Source organism: Phodopus roborovskii, unplaced genomic scaffold (genome assembly GCF_943737965.1).
Source record: "Phodopus roborovskii unplaced genomic scaffold, PHOROB, whole genome shotgun sequence".
Taxonomy (NCBI): domain Eukaryota; kingdom Metazoa; phylum Chordata; class Mammalia; order Rodentia; family Cricetidae; genus Phodopus; species Phodopus roborovskii.
Window position 1 is genome coordinate 5,512,322 of NW_026126648.1, and position 16,836 is coordinate 5,529,157.

A 16,836-nucleotide genomic window follows, 5' to 3' on the forward strand; every position below is an offset into this window, starting at 1 on the left:
CATAAAGAATTTAAATCTGATTTATATTTGCACTCAACTTACCTACATATAGCCATCGGAAAAATGCCTTGAAGTTTTTCATACTACTATCTATGACTCTAAAAAGGTAAAAAAATAAACCAGAAAAAGTTCATCATGTGCAGTTCATCTATCATTGTTCAACTGTCACGACACACAATACACCCTACTGTTGTATTTTATCCTGTCTGGACGACATTTAAGCACTGGAACAGCATTTTACAATTAAACATAGTCCTCAAAACATTTTTTAAAAGGCAAAGTGGTTCTTTTAAATAATAAAGCAAGTAATTTAGTTTATAACTTACTAACTGCCATGCTACAAACTGTACAACACTCTCGTTCAGTATTTGGAAACAAACCAGGAAGAAATGTTTTCAACATTATTTTCAGTTAAAAAAACGTATTTACTGGTCAGTAAAAAGAAAAACATTAACTCCAAGGAAATCATTACAAATTTGTATGGTGTCACCACCTCCAACATCAACAGACACGCTAAGTTGATTTTTTATTCTGACAATGAGATCTCTCAAAAATTGAATTTCCCTAGCTAGGCATTACAAACATGTATCACCAGATTTAGTCCTGTAAATCTTTACCTTAAAGAAATCACTTCTGAGCGCTTTCAAACTCTCACCTAGCACTAGGCTGCCTATCAGCTCGGAAGTGACTTAGCATCTGCAGCGGTTTGTGCGGACAACCAACAAGACACAATTCACAGCCACTGGGAAGAGTCTCCAAGATGGAGCATTTAGATTGGGCTTGTCTCTGGGGATCACCTCGACTGTGCTAATTTACGTGGGAAGACCCAGCCCACTGTAGGCAACGCCATTCCCTGGGCTTGAACCCTGGGCTATCTAGCAGTGGGAATGAGTTCTCTCTCCTCCAGAGTGTGGAGGTGAAGTAACCAGCAGTTATAAGTTCCACTTCCCTGACTTCTCTGCTACAATGAACGGTAACATAAGCCCTTTCTTCCCCACGCTGCTCTGTCAGGGTGTTCTATCACAACAGGAATTAAACTAAGCCATCATCTTACTAACCCTAGCCCTGTGTAAAGACACCTGACTGAAGACTATACCGTCTCTCACAAGTTATGAAGCAAAAGCCGTTGGCAGCAACAACGAATGCACAAAACTTCTTTGTCTTTTCCAACAGCTAAGCTCCACCCCAGGCCATCAGCCTAACACCAAAGTGCCCACTGCTTCCTCCATCTGTGAGCTATTATAAACAGACACAAGCAATGCCATTTCTGCCGTGTGTTCGCGGAGTACTGGGGTTCGCGGCCTCTATCTTCTGACGCCACACTAAAGGCACAGTGGGTGATGAGGGCTATAAAGATCATAAACTCACACAAAAAAAGAAGAAATGAACACAAATTCAGATATGGGGACTGGTGAGTGCGGAGCACAGAGCTGGAGGCCAGCAGAGGCCAAGAGGAAGCATGAGGAGGGGTGAATGGGCTCAGGCCCAGAAACACGTCCACCGAAGCACCCACGCCTGAGACAGGAGGCCTTCTTAGGACCCTGCAAATCCAAACTGAACTGAGGTCCTGCGTCAACGCTGAAGTCCTGGCAAATGCATTCCAGTATGTAGGAAAACAACTATATTCTTAAAAAACACATGCAAATGTCTTCTAAGAAAAGGGCACAAAATATACACAATACACTCAAGTGTCTATGAAGAGTAGGTACTAGGTAGGATATAAGAAATGTAAGAAAATATTTAAGGACAATAAATTAGTCATACCAGTTAGTGTCTGCCCCTGCCTAACTACAATTTATTTTCAAGCATTACCCCGTGGCTTCCAATTCCCCAAGGGCCTCTCTGACACCCAGGGAAAAGGCTGCTTCTACACTGCCTGCGGGTTCTCCATACCCTGTCCACCCTCCAGTGCTCTTCTCCATCATTTCATCCACTTGTTGACCTTACTCGATTCACTTGACCTACACCGCTCCTGGAAGCTCCATGACCAGGACAAAGAAGTCCCAAACATCAACAGGAGCCCCCTACTCCCCCTAACGTCATCTCCTCCATGAGGCCTGCCACAGCGGTGTTCATACTGACGGGGGCTAGTCCCAGGACTCCTGTTCCGTACCAGCTGGAGGGGCTTCAATGAGAAGGGTCCCCACAGACTCGTGCTTGGATACCGGGGCCCTGTGTGATGAACTGTCTGGGAGGGATTAGAAGGTGTGGCCTTGTTGGCGATTGTCACTGAGGGCAGGCTTTGCGGTTTCACAAGACCCCTGCCATATTCCTAATGTGCTTGCAGATCACGATGTGAGCTCTCAGGGGCTGCTGCCATCCTGCATTTATTTTCCCATCAACAGACTCTAACCCTTTTTTAAGTTTCTTTGGTCATGGTGTTTTACCACAGCAGCAGAAAAGCAACAGAAACACCTGGATAGGATACCCACACCCAAGGATGTGCAGTGTCTGCACATGAGTGATCATCTCTAGAGCAGTTGCAATGGCTATTACAATGTAAACAAGTGTTGTGTAAATAGCTAGCTGTCCTCCTGTATTATGCAGAGAATAATGGTAGGTAGGTACAAGAAACAAAATACAGCTACGGCTTACGAGAATGAAGCAAACACAGAAAGAGGCCCTTTGTGAAGATGACTTGGGACGAGAATCAAGGCAACGGGAAATAAATTTTTTTCTTTAAAATGATCTCTGTGCTACTGGCATAATTCCAATTAAAGATTATCTTAGGAGAATCAGGTCAGCTTGGTAGGTTCTTATTTAAGTAAGAAGTAAATATTCTCACATCATGCTCCTCGGTAACCCATTACTTACTGGAGAAGTTCATTTGCCTTGAGGATGAAAGAGCCCACAGCAGTAATAGCATCTAAAGAAAACAAACAAGCATCAGCTGCTGAGTAGTAAACTGTACCTAATGCAGTCTACTGAGAAAGTCAGTCGGTACCTTCAATGCCTGTAGCGTCCAGTCCTAGAGGCTCATACTTTTGTTTCCACGAAGCCATTCCTTTCAGTTCACTCAAATGATACAGTAAGGACTCGGACCCACTAACAGAGAGCAGAGACACCTGGCATTACTGCCATCACCAAGGTCAGCAATAACCTGCCGAACACTGCTTCACTTCAGAGATAAAACCAAACACACCCTGACCATCTTTCTACAGGAAAGAGTTATTTGCCCCAACTGTTTCTAAGAACTACAAGAATCACTTGTCCATCATGACAACAGAGATAAAACACAAGACCACCAGATCAGATTTTCTAATATGATCAGACTATGTTGATTTGCACGTCCTGTTGTTCAACGACAGACACGTTTGTTTCAAGGACAGGCTCTTAATATGTAGCCCTGACTGGCCTGGAACTATGCAAACCAGGCTGGCCTCCAACTCACAGAAATTCACCTGCTTCTACCTCCTGAGTGCTGGGACTAGAGGCGTGCGACACTAGGCTGCCCTTACAAATAAGCTCTGACTTCATGTCAGACATGTCAGACATGAGATGCTGGAGACACAGTGGAAAACGATGGCAAGACCCTCACCGCGTTCAGTGTCATGGATGAGACGGTCACAAGTCACACAGTACATCTTCTCAACTACCCTAAGGGGCTTGAGGGGAACGCATAGGTGAAGCAGGAGACCCTGATCTGCTCCAGAAACTGCTGAAGGCTTTTCTGAAGGAGCAAATGGAGCCAAGAGCTAAAGAATCGAATAAAGGGGAGGTGGGGGGTGTTTTAAAAAGAAGGAGGTTACATAAAAACCCTAAGTGGAGCTGGGGATGTAATCCAATAGTAGAATGTCTACCAAACATGCCTAAGACGCTGGGTTCCATTCCCAGCACCATTATAAATACATGAACAAACAAATCAAAGGAAAGGTGTTTATTTAAAAGTGGGGGGGGGGCTTGGGTAGAAAACCAAAAGACTCCTAGTGTGGGTGGAGCAGAGAGGCCGGCATGCTCAAGCCTGGAAAGGCCTGGCTTTTAAGAGCAAAGCAAATGTAGTGTATGTTTTAAGTAGCAACATTAGACTCACGAGGAAAGGTGAAGTCAACAGGCAGTGTGGTCTGGAAGAGACCGATGCTGAAGGTACTCAGGGACCTCAGGGCACTGCGGGTGTGCTAGCTACCTCATGATGAGCGCCAAACACTCAGCAGTAACTTACAACCGCTTTCATTCAAGTTTCTACACTCAGAAACAGCAGGGGGCCTGGAAAACTCAGGAGTAAGCCCTGGGCTAATATTGAAGAACACCGGGCCAGCCTCATAACTAACTCTTGTGTGAAATGAAGATAACAAGAACAAACTGCCAAGATATTAAAGGAAAAAGTGCATAACATATTAGAAGCTATGTGGCCTATTTCATAGTTTAGAAAAAAAGAAGGAAAAAAACGAAAAGAAGCCCAAATGGAATCCAGCCTGGTTAAAAAAAAAATAATAGTAATTGTCATTACCGACTTCAATCTTGGGAATGCCAAGTTCCCTAACACGCTAGTGCAAACAGCTAGAGAAGGCTTGAAAAGAGAATGTCAGACGACGGAGAGAAGGGAACAGAAAGATGACCAACGCCATGTATGCATGAATGCAATATCGAAAATTCTACATCGCTTCCATACCTCTGCAAGTGACTTATAACCAATTTTTGTATACTGGAATATGATGACTCTATCGACTGGCCAAGCTTTTTTAAGCCCTAATAAAGAGAATAAAATACACTTAGCATGTAACTAGGATATTATATCCCATTCCAAAAAAGAAAACAGTTAAGACTGTGTTAACAGCTATTTGTACGTATACACTGTAACAGCACCTTCACTGTTAACTGGTTCATCAGGAGAGTCTGAAGCTCAGCACTGGAACAGAAAAGAAAGTATTTTAGTAACTTCTTTCAAACTCTGGATGTACCATTTAAACCTGAATTTCAAAGGACAAATATGATTTTGAAACAAAATAAACATGAAGAAATAGCACACATCAAAACAAGGATTTTGTTTCATCCACAAAGACACAGAAATGACACAGCAGAATTCAGAAATGAATGAACTATACACTTCCAAACATGCAGAGGGGATACTAATTATCACGTGGACAGTTATCTACCAAGGTACAAGGAAAGAAAAGATTAGCTTGGCTACATAAAGGTTCTGAGACATTTATACACCCAATATACACACATACAAACAAAGTTATCATATTTATGTAAAAAGTTCACACATGGGGGGGGGGTCTTATACCGGAATTTTGTATTTTATTTTAGAGGGGAAAGAAGGGGGCACAGGGTCAGGTCTGGAGCACCTGGTATGCACTCACCTAGCTTTCCCCCACAGCAGTAAGTGCATGAACTCATCCTGCACTGATGTCGTGGTAGTTTTTTCCTAAGCAAAATGAAAAACACAGGTGACACATACTGTAGCATCCTATCAGGAATGCAATCTTCTTCCTTCACATCCACCTTTCCTCACATATGAAACTCACCTCCTGGGCACCAGTGACTGGGGATGGCCAGTCCCCTAACACCTGCCCCTCCTCTCACAGATCTGCCCGCCCAGCTGTACCGAGGGGAAGAGTCGGCCATGGTTTGAATGTGGTTTGTCCCCCAAGAGCTCATTGGGTAGAGGCTTGCCCTCGGTGTGATGACATTTAAATTGGGGATGGAAAGGGCTAAGCACAAGGAAGAACTAACTGAAGGGGATTCCCAGAGGACCCTGGTCACTTCTTCTAAGAGTGACTGTTCAGAAGGGACCTCCCAGCCACACTGCCTGGCTTCCTTTGTTACACGTGCACATGGCTCGGGCAGGCCTGGTCCTCCCCCCCCCCCCAGTCCCTCTGCCTTGCTAAAAACCGTTAGATTACCTTCCTACAGCTAGCCGCCAAGGTCCACCCCCTCATTTGGCCACTTCTTCCTGAGGCTGACTACCAAGTTCCAGCTATCATTAGTCTAGTAATCAGACTTCCTCTTTGCCTCACCTAATTAACACGCCCAATTAAATAAAATTAAACACCTCATCCTACAACGGGGTTTTCCCTTTTATCTTCATAAACCACCATTTTCCCACATGCTGTATCTGTCTCCTCTCTTCATCAACACTGAACTCATGGCAAACTGTCTGTCTTGTCCTTCTGCCTGCTGGGATTATAGTGTGAACCACCATGCCCCGTTCTGATCCTCGCTCATAAAGCAAATACGGACAGGATGGCAAATTCACTCAGTATGGCCACCGGAAAGGTCAGCTATGAGAGCATTACCTGCACAAACTTAGTGAGACGAGAGTCCATCTGCATCAGTATCTCCTCCCATGCCTCACACATACAAGTCAGTGACAAGTTTATATACTATCGACAAGAAGAAAAATAGACTTAAAAATACCAAAGCAATTTCATTATCCTTTGGCTAAGTATCTAGAATTTACTTTCAAGTACTCTTCTAATTTATTAAAGCTACAGGGAAAAAGAACATGGCTAAGCTTTGGTAATCACTTAGCTAAAAAACTAAATTATCCAGCGATTCTTACAAATTTACAATCACACTTCCCAAGTTTGAGTCTGGGAAAACAGGGATTCTTGTGCCTTTATATGTTATGCACACTGTCACATGCTTTATATGTTATGTACACTGTCACATGCTTTATATGTTATGTACACTGTCACATGCTTTATATGTACATTGTCACATGCTGCTTTGTTCAGCTACTCAACTGTCAGACAGGTCCCGAGAAAACACCAATATCAATCAAAGTGAGAACCGCCGTAAAGCAAACAAAAGATCAATTCCACAGACACTGCCCAGCCTGGCCTGTGCCTTGTCCCTAACAGAGCACATCAGAAACAGCACAGCCAAGGCCAAAGTCTCAAAAGTCTTTGCACCCTCAGACTCACACTGTTGAGACTTCTGCGGCCATCGCCATGTGAATGGCATGGGCAGCTGCTAGAGGATGAGGGTGCAGAGCAGAGACAAAGCCATCCCAGCCTCAGGACACACACCTTCTGTTTGCACGGCCAGCTTCTTTGAAGTGAGCTACACCAGGCACAGATCTACAGCGCTTTCCAGATCAACCTAGCCCAAACTGCTCACCTACAAAACTATGAGCTAATTTAGGGTGGATTTATTATGAACAAAAGCTGAGTCACATGAAGACTCTTTTTCCAGAGTAATTTATCTATAATTTTTGTAAAGTTGCATCCTCATTATGACATGTTTGGAAGATTTACAGGACTTCCCCTTTTCTTCTGACAGCAGATAACAGGACTGGACAGGTCAACTAAATTTCTACTTTTGCTGTAACAAATATTGTAAGATTAACCTATAGCACTCCCATTTCAGGTATTTTTACATTACTTTTGATGGTTTTTCTTTATGGAAAGTTAGAAGCTTCCAGTAAAATGCTAATATAAAACAGGTTACGGATGCCTACCTGTAACAGAGCTGAAATGTGAGTAAACTTTCTGGCCATCCGAGTTACTTCGGGTAAGAAGGAATATAGCAGATTGGTTTCAAGCTACAAAACAAAACAATAAATAAAGTAAGTTACAGGAGCATTTGCTTCTTTTGAAGACAATTATTCTCTCCCAGCTCAAAAACAAGCCCTAGCTTTGAGAAAGGCCTGGAAAACCTCTTATCAGAATTCTGCCCTGTATGCACAACATATCTTGGAAACCAGTAAGTGACTACCTCAAGATTTCCAACTGGGGCACAGCTGAGTCATCTCTCTCTTCTGTGTAGATATAGATGCAATAACCTAGATCACCATTATGAGAATATTTAAAATGTCCTCAGATTAATGTAAAAATTTAATGCAAGTAAAATAACTAAAGGATATGGACTAAAACAAATATCACAGTGTGAGTCATATTTCAGTGAGGTGTCTGGGCTTGGTGGGACAAATCTGTCATTACAGCACTTGGTAGGTACAGGCAGGGGGACAAGAAGTCAATCAACTTCAGCTACACACAATGAGTGGGAGGCCACAGGAGATCTAACCTCAAAGAACACAAAACAAATCTACCGCAAACCTGCAGGGGGAACAATGCTATTTTATTAGAGCTCAGATACAAACTTGTTAACCAATAGTTTCTCAGCCTCACAAAGAAGAGCGGATGCTAACAGCCACAGTGGCGGGCTCTTTAATGCTCTGAACTACAGCTGCAAATACCACACCTAAATTCTTTTGGTCCCACTTCCGACAGTTCAGACATACTTAGGATAAACCACTGGACGGCTCAGAAGAGACACTCGGGAAGACCTCTTGACAACGCAAAGCTATAATGGAGGCTCTAACATGAGCCACGGTGGAAGAGATTGTCCCCGTCCGTCCTGAGTGATCACTTGACAGCACTGAGTAGCGCTGCCCTCCTGAGCAAATGTGGTTGTACCTGCAGATGAGGACAGCAGCAGCGCCTACCATCACAATGCTGTGTTTGAAGCACTACCTACCTGTCACATATTTAGTGACCAATAAATATAAGCTTTCATCACCAGCAAAGACAAAGTCCTAAAAAATATTCAGTATAAAGTCAAACTGGTGAAGTAACCAATCAGTAAGGCCATAACAGACTATCAAAACAGTCTTAACTATGAAAACGAAATTGCAGTGTGCAAAAGATAATATTCGCTACAACAGCATTCAATATACGAGATTCAGAAATCTTAAACAGACATTTATGTTTTACTGATTACTAGACGCCAATGACGAGTAATTAAACCCCGTAAGGGGTGTGGCATGGCTCAATGGCGAGGGCCATCCTGTCCTAGCACCAGGCGCAAAAACTCTGTAAACCATGCACCTGCTACTGCTAGAAGGTTCTAGTACTCACCTGGAAATAAGAAACTTCTGCTTCACCACCACTGGAAACCTCTGTGACCACTGATAATGACTTCAAATCGCTCGATAAACACAGAGCAAGGCAAGTCCCAGCAATCTGCAAAAACAGTTATCGCCAGGCCCGATACATTTGCTGTTTCTGACAGACAGGCTGCCTCCGTCTGCTCACAACAGTGGGAGCAGAAATTCACACAGCTTTACAAAGCAGGAATGTACAACCCTGGTCCCTGATATTCCCACAGAGTGGCCCAAGTACACACCACCACCCTCTGCCTATCCTCCTCCTATGAGGGACCCACACCAAATACTGGAGGACCATGTTCCATAGAATCTGCGCTACTCTCTCCCTCCGTGAGTCAGGAGAAAGAGCTACAGAGAAAATGAAGACTTCACAACACAGGGAGACTTGGTACTGAGCTTTTACATGTCAACCACCCTCTTTAACTCTTGTCCAATGCAGGCTGAAAAACCAACCAAACATCATCGAGTGGACCCATCAATCATTCTGTAAAAGGAAAAAGTTTCACGAGTGCCACCAGTAGCTCCTGACTGCTCCTGCCACAAGAACACTAAAATGAACCTCTGAACATTTCAACGTCAACTCAAGCTGGAAACACCACCACCAAAACAAACCCAACCTGCTCTCCTCATTCTTTAAGTGATAAGCTGCTACTTTCTAAGTAAGAGAAACAGAAAAACTTGAAGAACTTACCCCTGTTACTCGGGCAATTTTGAACATCCCATAAGCATAAAGCTCAATAAATCCAGAGCTTCCTCCAAGGACAAGGATGTTCAGCCTAGTTGAGAACAATGCAATATGCTCAGGCCCAACCAACAGCAGCACTGGCTGCTTTCTTAAACCAAGACAGAAACTGCCGATCTCCGCTTACAGCCGCTTGACGCCTGCTGGGACCACAGCAAACCCACCACTGCTAAGACCTGTTACTTGTTTTTCCGTTATTTTCAAAAAAGAACAACGGATTCCCAGCAGCCTTAAAAGAATCTGTTTACGGTGAAATTACATGGCACCAACTGTACTTATACACAATTAGTAATGAAACAATCCTTCTGCCAGCTAACACACAGTGCCATCAGTTTCGTTATGAAGGTGATTAAATAGGCTTTTAAAACTTGGAAAATTCAAATTAAATCTAGAAACCCTAGTACTTTTATCCCCTTAAGATGCACTATAACATTACTAAGCTTTAGGAAGAAAACTAATGGCCATACAACAGACACGCTATCCACATGCTGTTCAGAGATCTCACTGTCAACAGTGAGGAAGCATGATGAGGGCTCAGTTGTTCAGTTCTGAAAGCTGCCCAGATACAAAACATCACTTCAGGGAATCAGATCAGAGAGCTGTAAGATTTACCTGACATCTCCCAAGAGCTTAATGATTTCATCAGAATTTTCTTCACTAAAACAAAAACATAAATTGGGTCATCCCTCAATATTATCTTTCAAACAATAAAAGACCACCCAGCTTGAAAATAAGAAAGGTCTGCTTACCTAAATATTTTTGAAGTGTTGCTGTAACTAGAAGAAAAGAGAGATAAGGTGTACTCGTGAGAAATGCATGGAAACTGGTACCGTGTTAAAAGCAGGAGAGAAATGGCAGGTTCCATTCCAAAGAAGTAAAACTGATACATACTTTTTTGGCAACGTGGGCAGCTTAGGCAAGAGAAGGTTGGATTCATCCTCAGCATTATAAAATGACGTTAAGACACTAAAAGAGAGGGCGAGCCAGACATCACATGACGGCAGAGATTCTATTTCTCTTTCCTAGTTCCTCTTGCCTCTTTACCCCAGAGGTACATATAAAACAAGCACTGGTAGCAGCTGTGTGAGAATTTGCATTTTTGTTTTGTTTTTGAAACAAACTGGCAAACTGGTCTACACATTGTACATATAGAGGAATATCAAAAAATAATTTTGTCACCATATGAAATATACTTGTATGTATTTAATATTCAGATAGACTTGAACATGATTTCCAAATTTGACCTAAGAAAGCACAGTAAACAAAGTACTAAGAATAATTTAAAGCAACTGAAGTTACAGCATCATTTAATGACTGGTTCCATGGCTTATGCAGACTTGGGGATGTGGCAGTCTGGTGGGTATATAAAACTATGCCACTAATTCTGAGTAGTCCATATTTTTTTCGTTCTTTTTACATGTGTTTATGTGCACGTGTGTTCTGCCTGCCTGTATGAATGTATGTATACCACATGTGCCTGGTGCCTGAGGAGGTCATAAGAGGGCAGCAGACCCCTGGATCTAGGGTTCTGGATGGTTCTGAGCCATCATGTAGATGCTGGGAACCAAACCCAGGTCCTCTGCAAGAGCAGCAAATGTTGTTATGTGCTGAGCCATCTGTCCAGCTTCCTGAAACATTCTTCCCACCTGGGATTATAGGTGTGTACCAGCACGTATGGCTCAGGAATACCTTTATTATGCTCTTCAATTCTATGTCCACACACAATCGGAAATAAATGGCTGAGACCGTGAAAATGCAGAGACCTGGAAACTGTGGTTTTCACCCTGGGACACACAGTGTGGAGTCCCTTTAGAGAAGCAATGGTTGAGTAGCAGGTATCTGGGGGGGGGGGGGGACACAGATCACACATGACATGCTTTGTTCCCCCCCTCCCAGAAACTCGTATAACTGTCTGTAGTCCTTGAGAACCTGAACATGTGTCAGTCACTCTGGCTTCCTAATGGATTTCAATCCTTGTCGCCTGTTTCCTTTATGTTCCACCTAAGGAGGCTGTCAACTGACATTCAGGATTTATAAGTTCATTGGACAGTAATTTAGTGAAAATCAGGGAGAAAAAAACTACTAAGAAAAAGGGAACTCAGTTTCAAAAACCCTTGTGTCCCTAACATGAGCCAGTGCCACCGACACCCTGGCCCTTCCTCACTACAGCCCAGACATTCCCTGGCCCACAGACTAGGGAAAAACCGTTCTAGAGGGCAGGGGAAAGGCCCGGGCCAAGGACACAGAAGGAACCTCTCAGGCTGTCTGCCCCACTGCGCTGTTCATGCCCCAAGAACATCCATCAACACAGGACAAAGCTGCTCACAAAACAAACGGCACACACACAAATAAATAAAAGTAATAAAATAATGCAACCACTCTGCCTCAAGAATTTAAACAAAAAACTGCCATGTATACACACTGACAGCCACTTCCATTTAAACAATGAAAATTTCAGCTGGCAGTGCCTGTAATATGTCCACAATCCCATAACACTGGGCAGAATGAGAGGCAGAAGGGTCTCAAGTTTGAGGGTATACTGGTCAGATGGCAAGGTCACGTCTCTGATAGCATGAAAGTGAGCTCTGGAAGCATCCCCAGTCGTCCCCTGGTATTTTACCTGCTTTCCACAGTCACTTCCATCCAATGCATACAAGAGACCGGAGCCTCCACAGAGAAAGAGTGTAAGCTCTCAGGCTTTTCTACGTCACACAAAATAATTTTCTTGGTATCGGCGAGCGCAAAGGCCAAAACTAAAAGAGTAAGAAAACAAGCAGAGTAAACTAGCATGACATTTCAGAAAATAAACAGGCATTTCACGTCCAACTTTACTATTTCCAACAATTCTAATCGCCTATAAAGCCTGTTCTGAGGGCCAGCAGGGCGGCTCAGCAGGTGAAAAGCCTTGTCTCTGGCCTGACTACCTGAGATCAGTACCCAGGCCCCACACGGTACAACAAGCTGACTCCTACAAGCCGTCCTCAGCCTCAACACACGTGTTAGCGCACAGGCACCCCACCCCACACACATCAGAAGAGAATGGAGTTAAAACTATTGTTTTTTTTAGCTTAGCAGCTTTTATTTTTTTTTTTTTTGAGACTGTAATACAATTACATCATCTCCCCTTCCCTTTCCTCCCTCTAAACCATCCCATACACCCTACCTGCTCTGTCTCCTTTAATAACTGTACATACATACATGCATGCATGCATACATGCATGCATGCATACATGTGACCTCAGTCGACAGTGTTACTCGTATGTGCGCTTTCAGGACTCTTCCCGGGGAAGACATTCCTTGGCTGCCCGCAGCTCTTTGTGCAGGGTTGAGGCCCCTGGGCTTTCTCTGTCCACACGAACATTTCTATTGTTGCCTCTGTGCAGCTCTGTTTAAACAGCCATGTTTGCTGAGACTTTTATGGGTTTACCTATCCCTTTAGGTAATATTTTAAAAACTAAAGAGATTCTTGAATGTGGCTATGCCTATTACTTGAGCTTACTGCCACGTATTCAAACTACTTGAGCTATCTACTATCTTCCCACATACTCAATTTATTAATTCACACAACAAAGTCTGTAGCCTGGGACTTTTGTCTAACAGGCCCCAGGAGATTACACCTTTATTAAGGGGAGATATATCCCCCCCCCACACACACCTCCATTCACAAGCCTAGAGATTACACCTTTATTAACAGGAGATATATCCCCCCACACACACCTCCATTCACAAGCCTAGAGATTACACCTTTATTAACAGGAGATATATCCCCCCCCCACACACACCTCCATTCACAAGCCTAGAGATTACACCTTTATTAACAGGAGATATATCCCCCCACACACACACCTCCATTCACAAGCCTAGAGATTACACCTTTATTAACAGGAGATATATCCCCCCCCCACACACACCTCCATTCACAAGCCTAGAGATTACACCTTTATTAACAGGAGATATATCCCCCCACACACACCTCCATTCACAAGCCTAGAGATTACACCTTTATTAACAGGAGATATATCCCCACACACCTCCATTCACAAGCCTAGAGATTACACCTTTATTAACGGGAGATATATCCCCCACACACCTCCATTCACAAGCCTAGAGATTACACCTTTATTAACAGGAGATATACCCCCCCCACACACACACCTCCATTCACAAGCCTAGAGATTACACCTTTATTAACAGGAGATATACCCCCCCACACACACACACACCTCCATTCACAAGCCTAGAGATTACACCTTTATTAACAGGAGATATACCCCCCCCCCCACACACACACCTCCATTCACAAGCCTAGAGATTACACCTTTATTAACAGGAGATATACCCCCCACACACACACACCTCCATTCACAAGCCTAGAGATTACACCTTTATTAACAGGAGATATACCCCCCCCACACACACACACCTTCATTCACAAGCCTAGAGATTACACCTTTATTAACAGGAGATATACCCCCACACACACACACCTCCATTCACAAGCCTAGAGATTACACCTTTATTAACGGGAGATATATCCCCACACACCTCCATTCACAAGCCTAGAGATTACACCTTTATTAACGGGAGATATATCCCCACACACCTCCATTCACAAGCCTAGAGATTACACCTTTATTAACGGGAGATATATCCCCACACACACACCTCCATTCACAAGCCTAGAGATTACACCTTTATTAATGGAAGATATATCCCCCCCACACACACCTCCATTCACAAGCCTAGAGATTACACCTTTATTAATGGAAGATATATCCCCACACACACACCTCCATTCACAAGCCTAGAGATATATCCCCCCCCCACACACACCTCCATTCACAAGCCTAGAGATTACACCTTTATTAACGGGAGATATATCCCCACACACACACCTCCATTCACAAGCCTAGAGATATATCCCCACACACACCTCCATTCACAAGCCTAGAGACAGAACGTGGTGTCATTTGCTTGAAGCCTTTTTATTCTGTAATCCATGCCACTCTATGAGGAAGATGAGCAGATGCCAGGAACCTCTGACTGCAGCTCAATTACCTCGTGTAGTTCCTCTCTGTAAGCCATTGTCTTCCTAACACACACAATTTCAGAGCTTCAAAGCAGAGCGTGACCTTCACCTCACACTCCTGCAGCCACTTTGCCTGGGGAGGGGCTAGACCAGCCCCCCCCATCTTGTTTCATTTCTTGCTGTACTGGGAACGGAACCTAGGTTCTCCCACACATTCTACCACTAAGTGATAGCCCCGGCCCTCTCCCTTTCCACCTGGATATTATCAGTAGCTTTACTTGTGATAGCTAGCAAATGGAAATGACCTAGCTGTCCTTTAAATCCAGCCTGTTTTACTTTTAATTTGAGAAAGGTTCTCACTACATTGCCGAGGCTATCTTCAACCTCACTCAAGTCAATCCAAATAGCTGGATTCCAGGCAGGCTCCAGCCACCATTCTCAAAAAACTTAAAACCCTTGAAATAATTTGTTTTTTTTTTTTTTTTTGTTTTGTTTTGTTTTTTTTTGTTTTTTTGGCGAGACAGAGTTTATCTTTGTAGCATTGGAGGCTGTCCTGGAACTCACTCTGTAGACCAGGCTGGCCTCCAACTCACAGAGATCCACCTGCCTCTGCTGGTATTAAAGGCATGCACCACCACAGCAAAGCTATTATGAACAAAACCTACTGAAATAGCATGTACCCAGTGAACTTTAGTGAAAGTGCACAAAGATCTCCACACATATTTTATCAAGGAATGTTGCCAAAGTGCTTCACCAAAACAGTTACTACTAGGTGGTATGCTTTTAAAACAGTTTTACCTACTTAGTTATCTTAAAAAAAAAAAAAAAAAAAAAAAAAGCTGGAAGACATACTCATTTTTTGTTTTGTTTTGGTTTTTGAGACAGGGTTTCTGTGTATTGCTTTGGAGTCTGTCCTGGAACTAGTTCTGTAGACCAGGCTGGCTCAAACTCACAGAGATCCACCTGTCTCTGCCTCCCAAGTGCTGGAACTAAAGATGTGTGCCACCAACACCTAGCTAAAACATACTCATTACAAAGGCCATTCCTTTCTTTTTTAAAAGTATGTTCAGGCTTGTTCAACCTTTTGACATGGTGATACAATGTTGTCATCTACCCAGTTCACAATGGAAAACTTTGCAATCACATTTGCAAAAGAAAAGTTTTAAGCATGTTAATAATTTTGTGTTGGGCCACATTCATCGTTATCCACAGCCACATGCAGCCTAAAGACCATAGGCTGGGCACTGTGATGACTTCAGGCTACAGCCTAGCATTTTACTGTTGGGACGCTGTGAACAACAGCTCGAGAAACTATCATTGTAAAAGTCACAACAAAAACACACACGTGCATAAGAATGACAGGGGCCACAGCAAGGGAGGCCTTAGGAAATGAAGAGTCACAGTGTATGGCGCCCCTGGTGTGGCAAGTTGCTTGCGTGCAGAGTATTTATGGACCTCACATCCAGTTCTAGATGAATTTGGAGCAGAAAAGGCTATGATGGCATTTTGTGGACTGGTGAGTGGTGGCCAGCACTTGGATCAAATGGTGTGGGACAAAGGAATAGAGAGAGCGTAAGCCAAGTAGTCTGTAAATGTGTCAGAATTCCATTCTCTGCCGCAAAGCCAGGCACATTACAGACTCATCTTCCCCAACAGCACACTTCAGTGAAAGTTCTAGAAAGAAGAGAGAATTTCAAACTAGTATTTATAGTTCTAATATAAGGCCAGGCAGGTGTGGTAACACTTCTTTAATCCCAACACTTGGGAGGCAGAGGCCAGTGGATCTCTCTAAGTTCTAATCCCAGGCCAGGCAGGGTTGTACAGTAAGACCTAAATAACAGAAAGAAAAACATAACTAAGATATACCAAGGAAAAATTATCCTTTTAAAAAAGATGCTTCCCTTTAGAATATACTTTATGAAAATGAAAATTATACTTATAGCATTATCATTACGTTTGCCATCTGGTCTCCAGGCCAAACAGGTTACTTCTTTTCCTGTATTTTCATTTGGTGGAAAACTCCAAACTCGATGAAAACTTGCAAGACGATGAAGTAAAACCTAAGACAAAAAAGATGTAATAGCAGAAACTTGCAAACTCGCTTGCAGAAATAAAATGAACCTAGCTCCACAGAACAACAACAAAAAATTTTGAGTACTCAGCTATCCACAGGACAAAAGGGAACAGTGTCTGAATGAATATAAAGTAGTTCTAAAGACAGGGGTGAACTGA

At 43.2% G+C, this 16,836-nt stretch overlaps 1 protein-coding gene across 2 annotated transcripts in view; it reads right to left on the bottom strand.

Moving 5' to 3' along the window:
• The window catches only part of Anapc4 (anaphase promoting complex subunit 4), a 28,279-nt gene that overhangs the window by 10,388 nt on the left and 1,055 nt on the right, over positions 1-16,836 (bottom strand). For both annotated transcript variants that reach the window (XM_051174096.1, XM_051174095.1), the window contains exons 2-16: positions 16,559-16,664; positions 12,196-12,328; positions 10,467-10,541; positions 10,325-10,351; positions 10,188-10,232; positions 9,525-9,609; positions 8,805-8,909; positions 7,406-7,489; positions 6,240-6,326; positions 5,304-5,368; positions 4,804-4,846; positions 4,610-4,686; positions 2,945-3,045; positions 2,815-2,866; positions 43-98 (exon numbers count right to left, since the gene is read on the bottom strand). In XM_051174096.1, the coding sequence (XP_051030053.1) occupies positions 43-98; positions 2,815-2,866; positions 2,945-3,045; positions 4,610-4,686; positions 4,804-4,846; positions 5,304-5,368; positions 6,240-6,326; positions 7,406-7,489; positions 8,805-8,909; positions 9,525-9,609; positions 10,188-10,232; positions 10,325-10,351; positions 10,467-10,541; positions 12,196-12,328; positions 16,559-16,664 (1,141 nt within the window). The remainder of the gene's footprint in view (positions 1-42; positions 99-2,814; positions 2,867-2,944; positions 3,046-4,609; positions 4,687-4,803; positions 4,847-5,303; positions 5,369-6,239; positions 6,327-7,405; positions 7,490-8,804; positions 8,910-9,524; positions 9,610-10,187; positions 10,233-10,324; positions 10,352-10,466; positions 10,542-12,195; positions 12,329-16,558; positions 16,665-16,836) is intronic.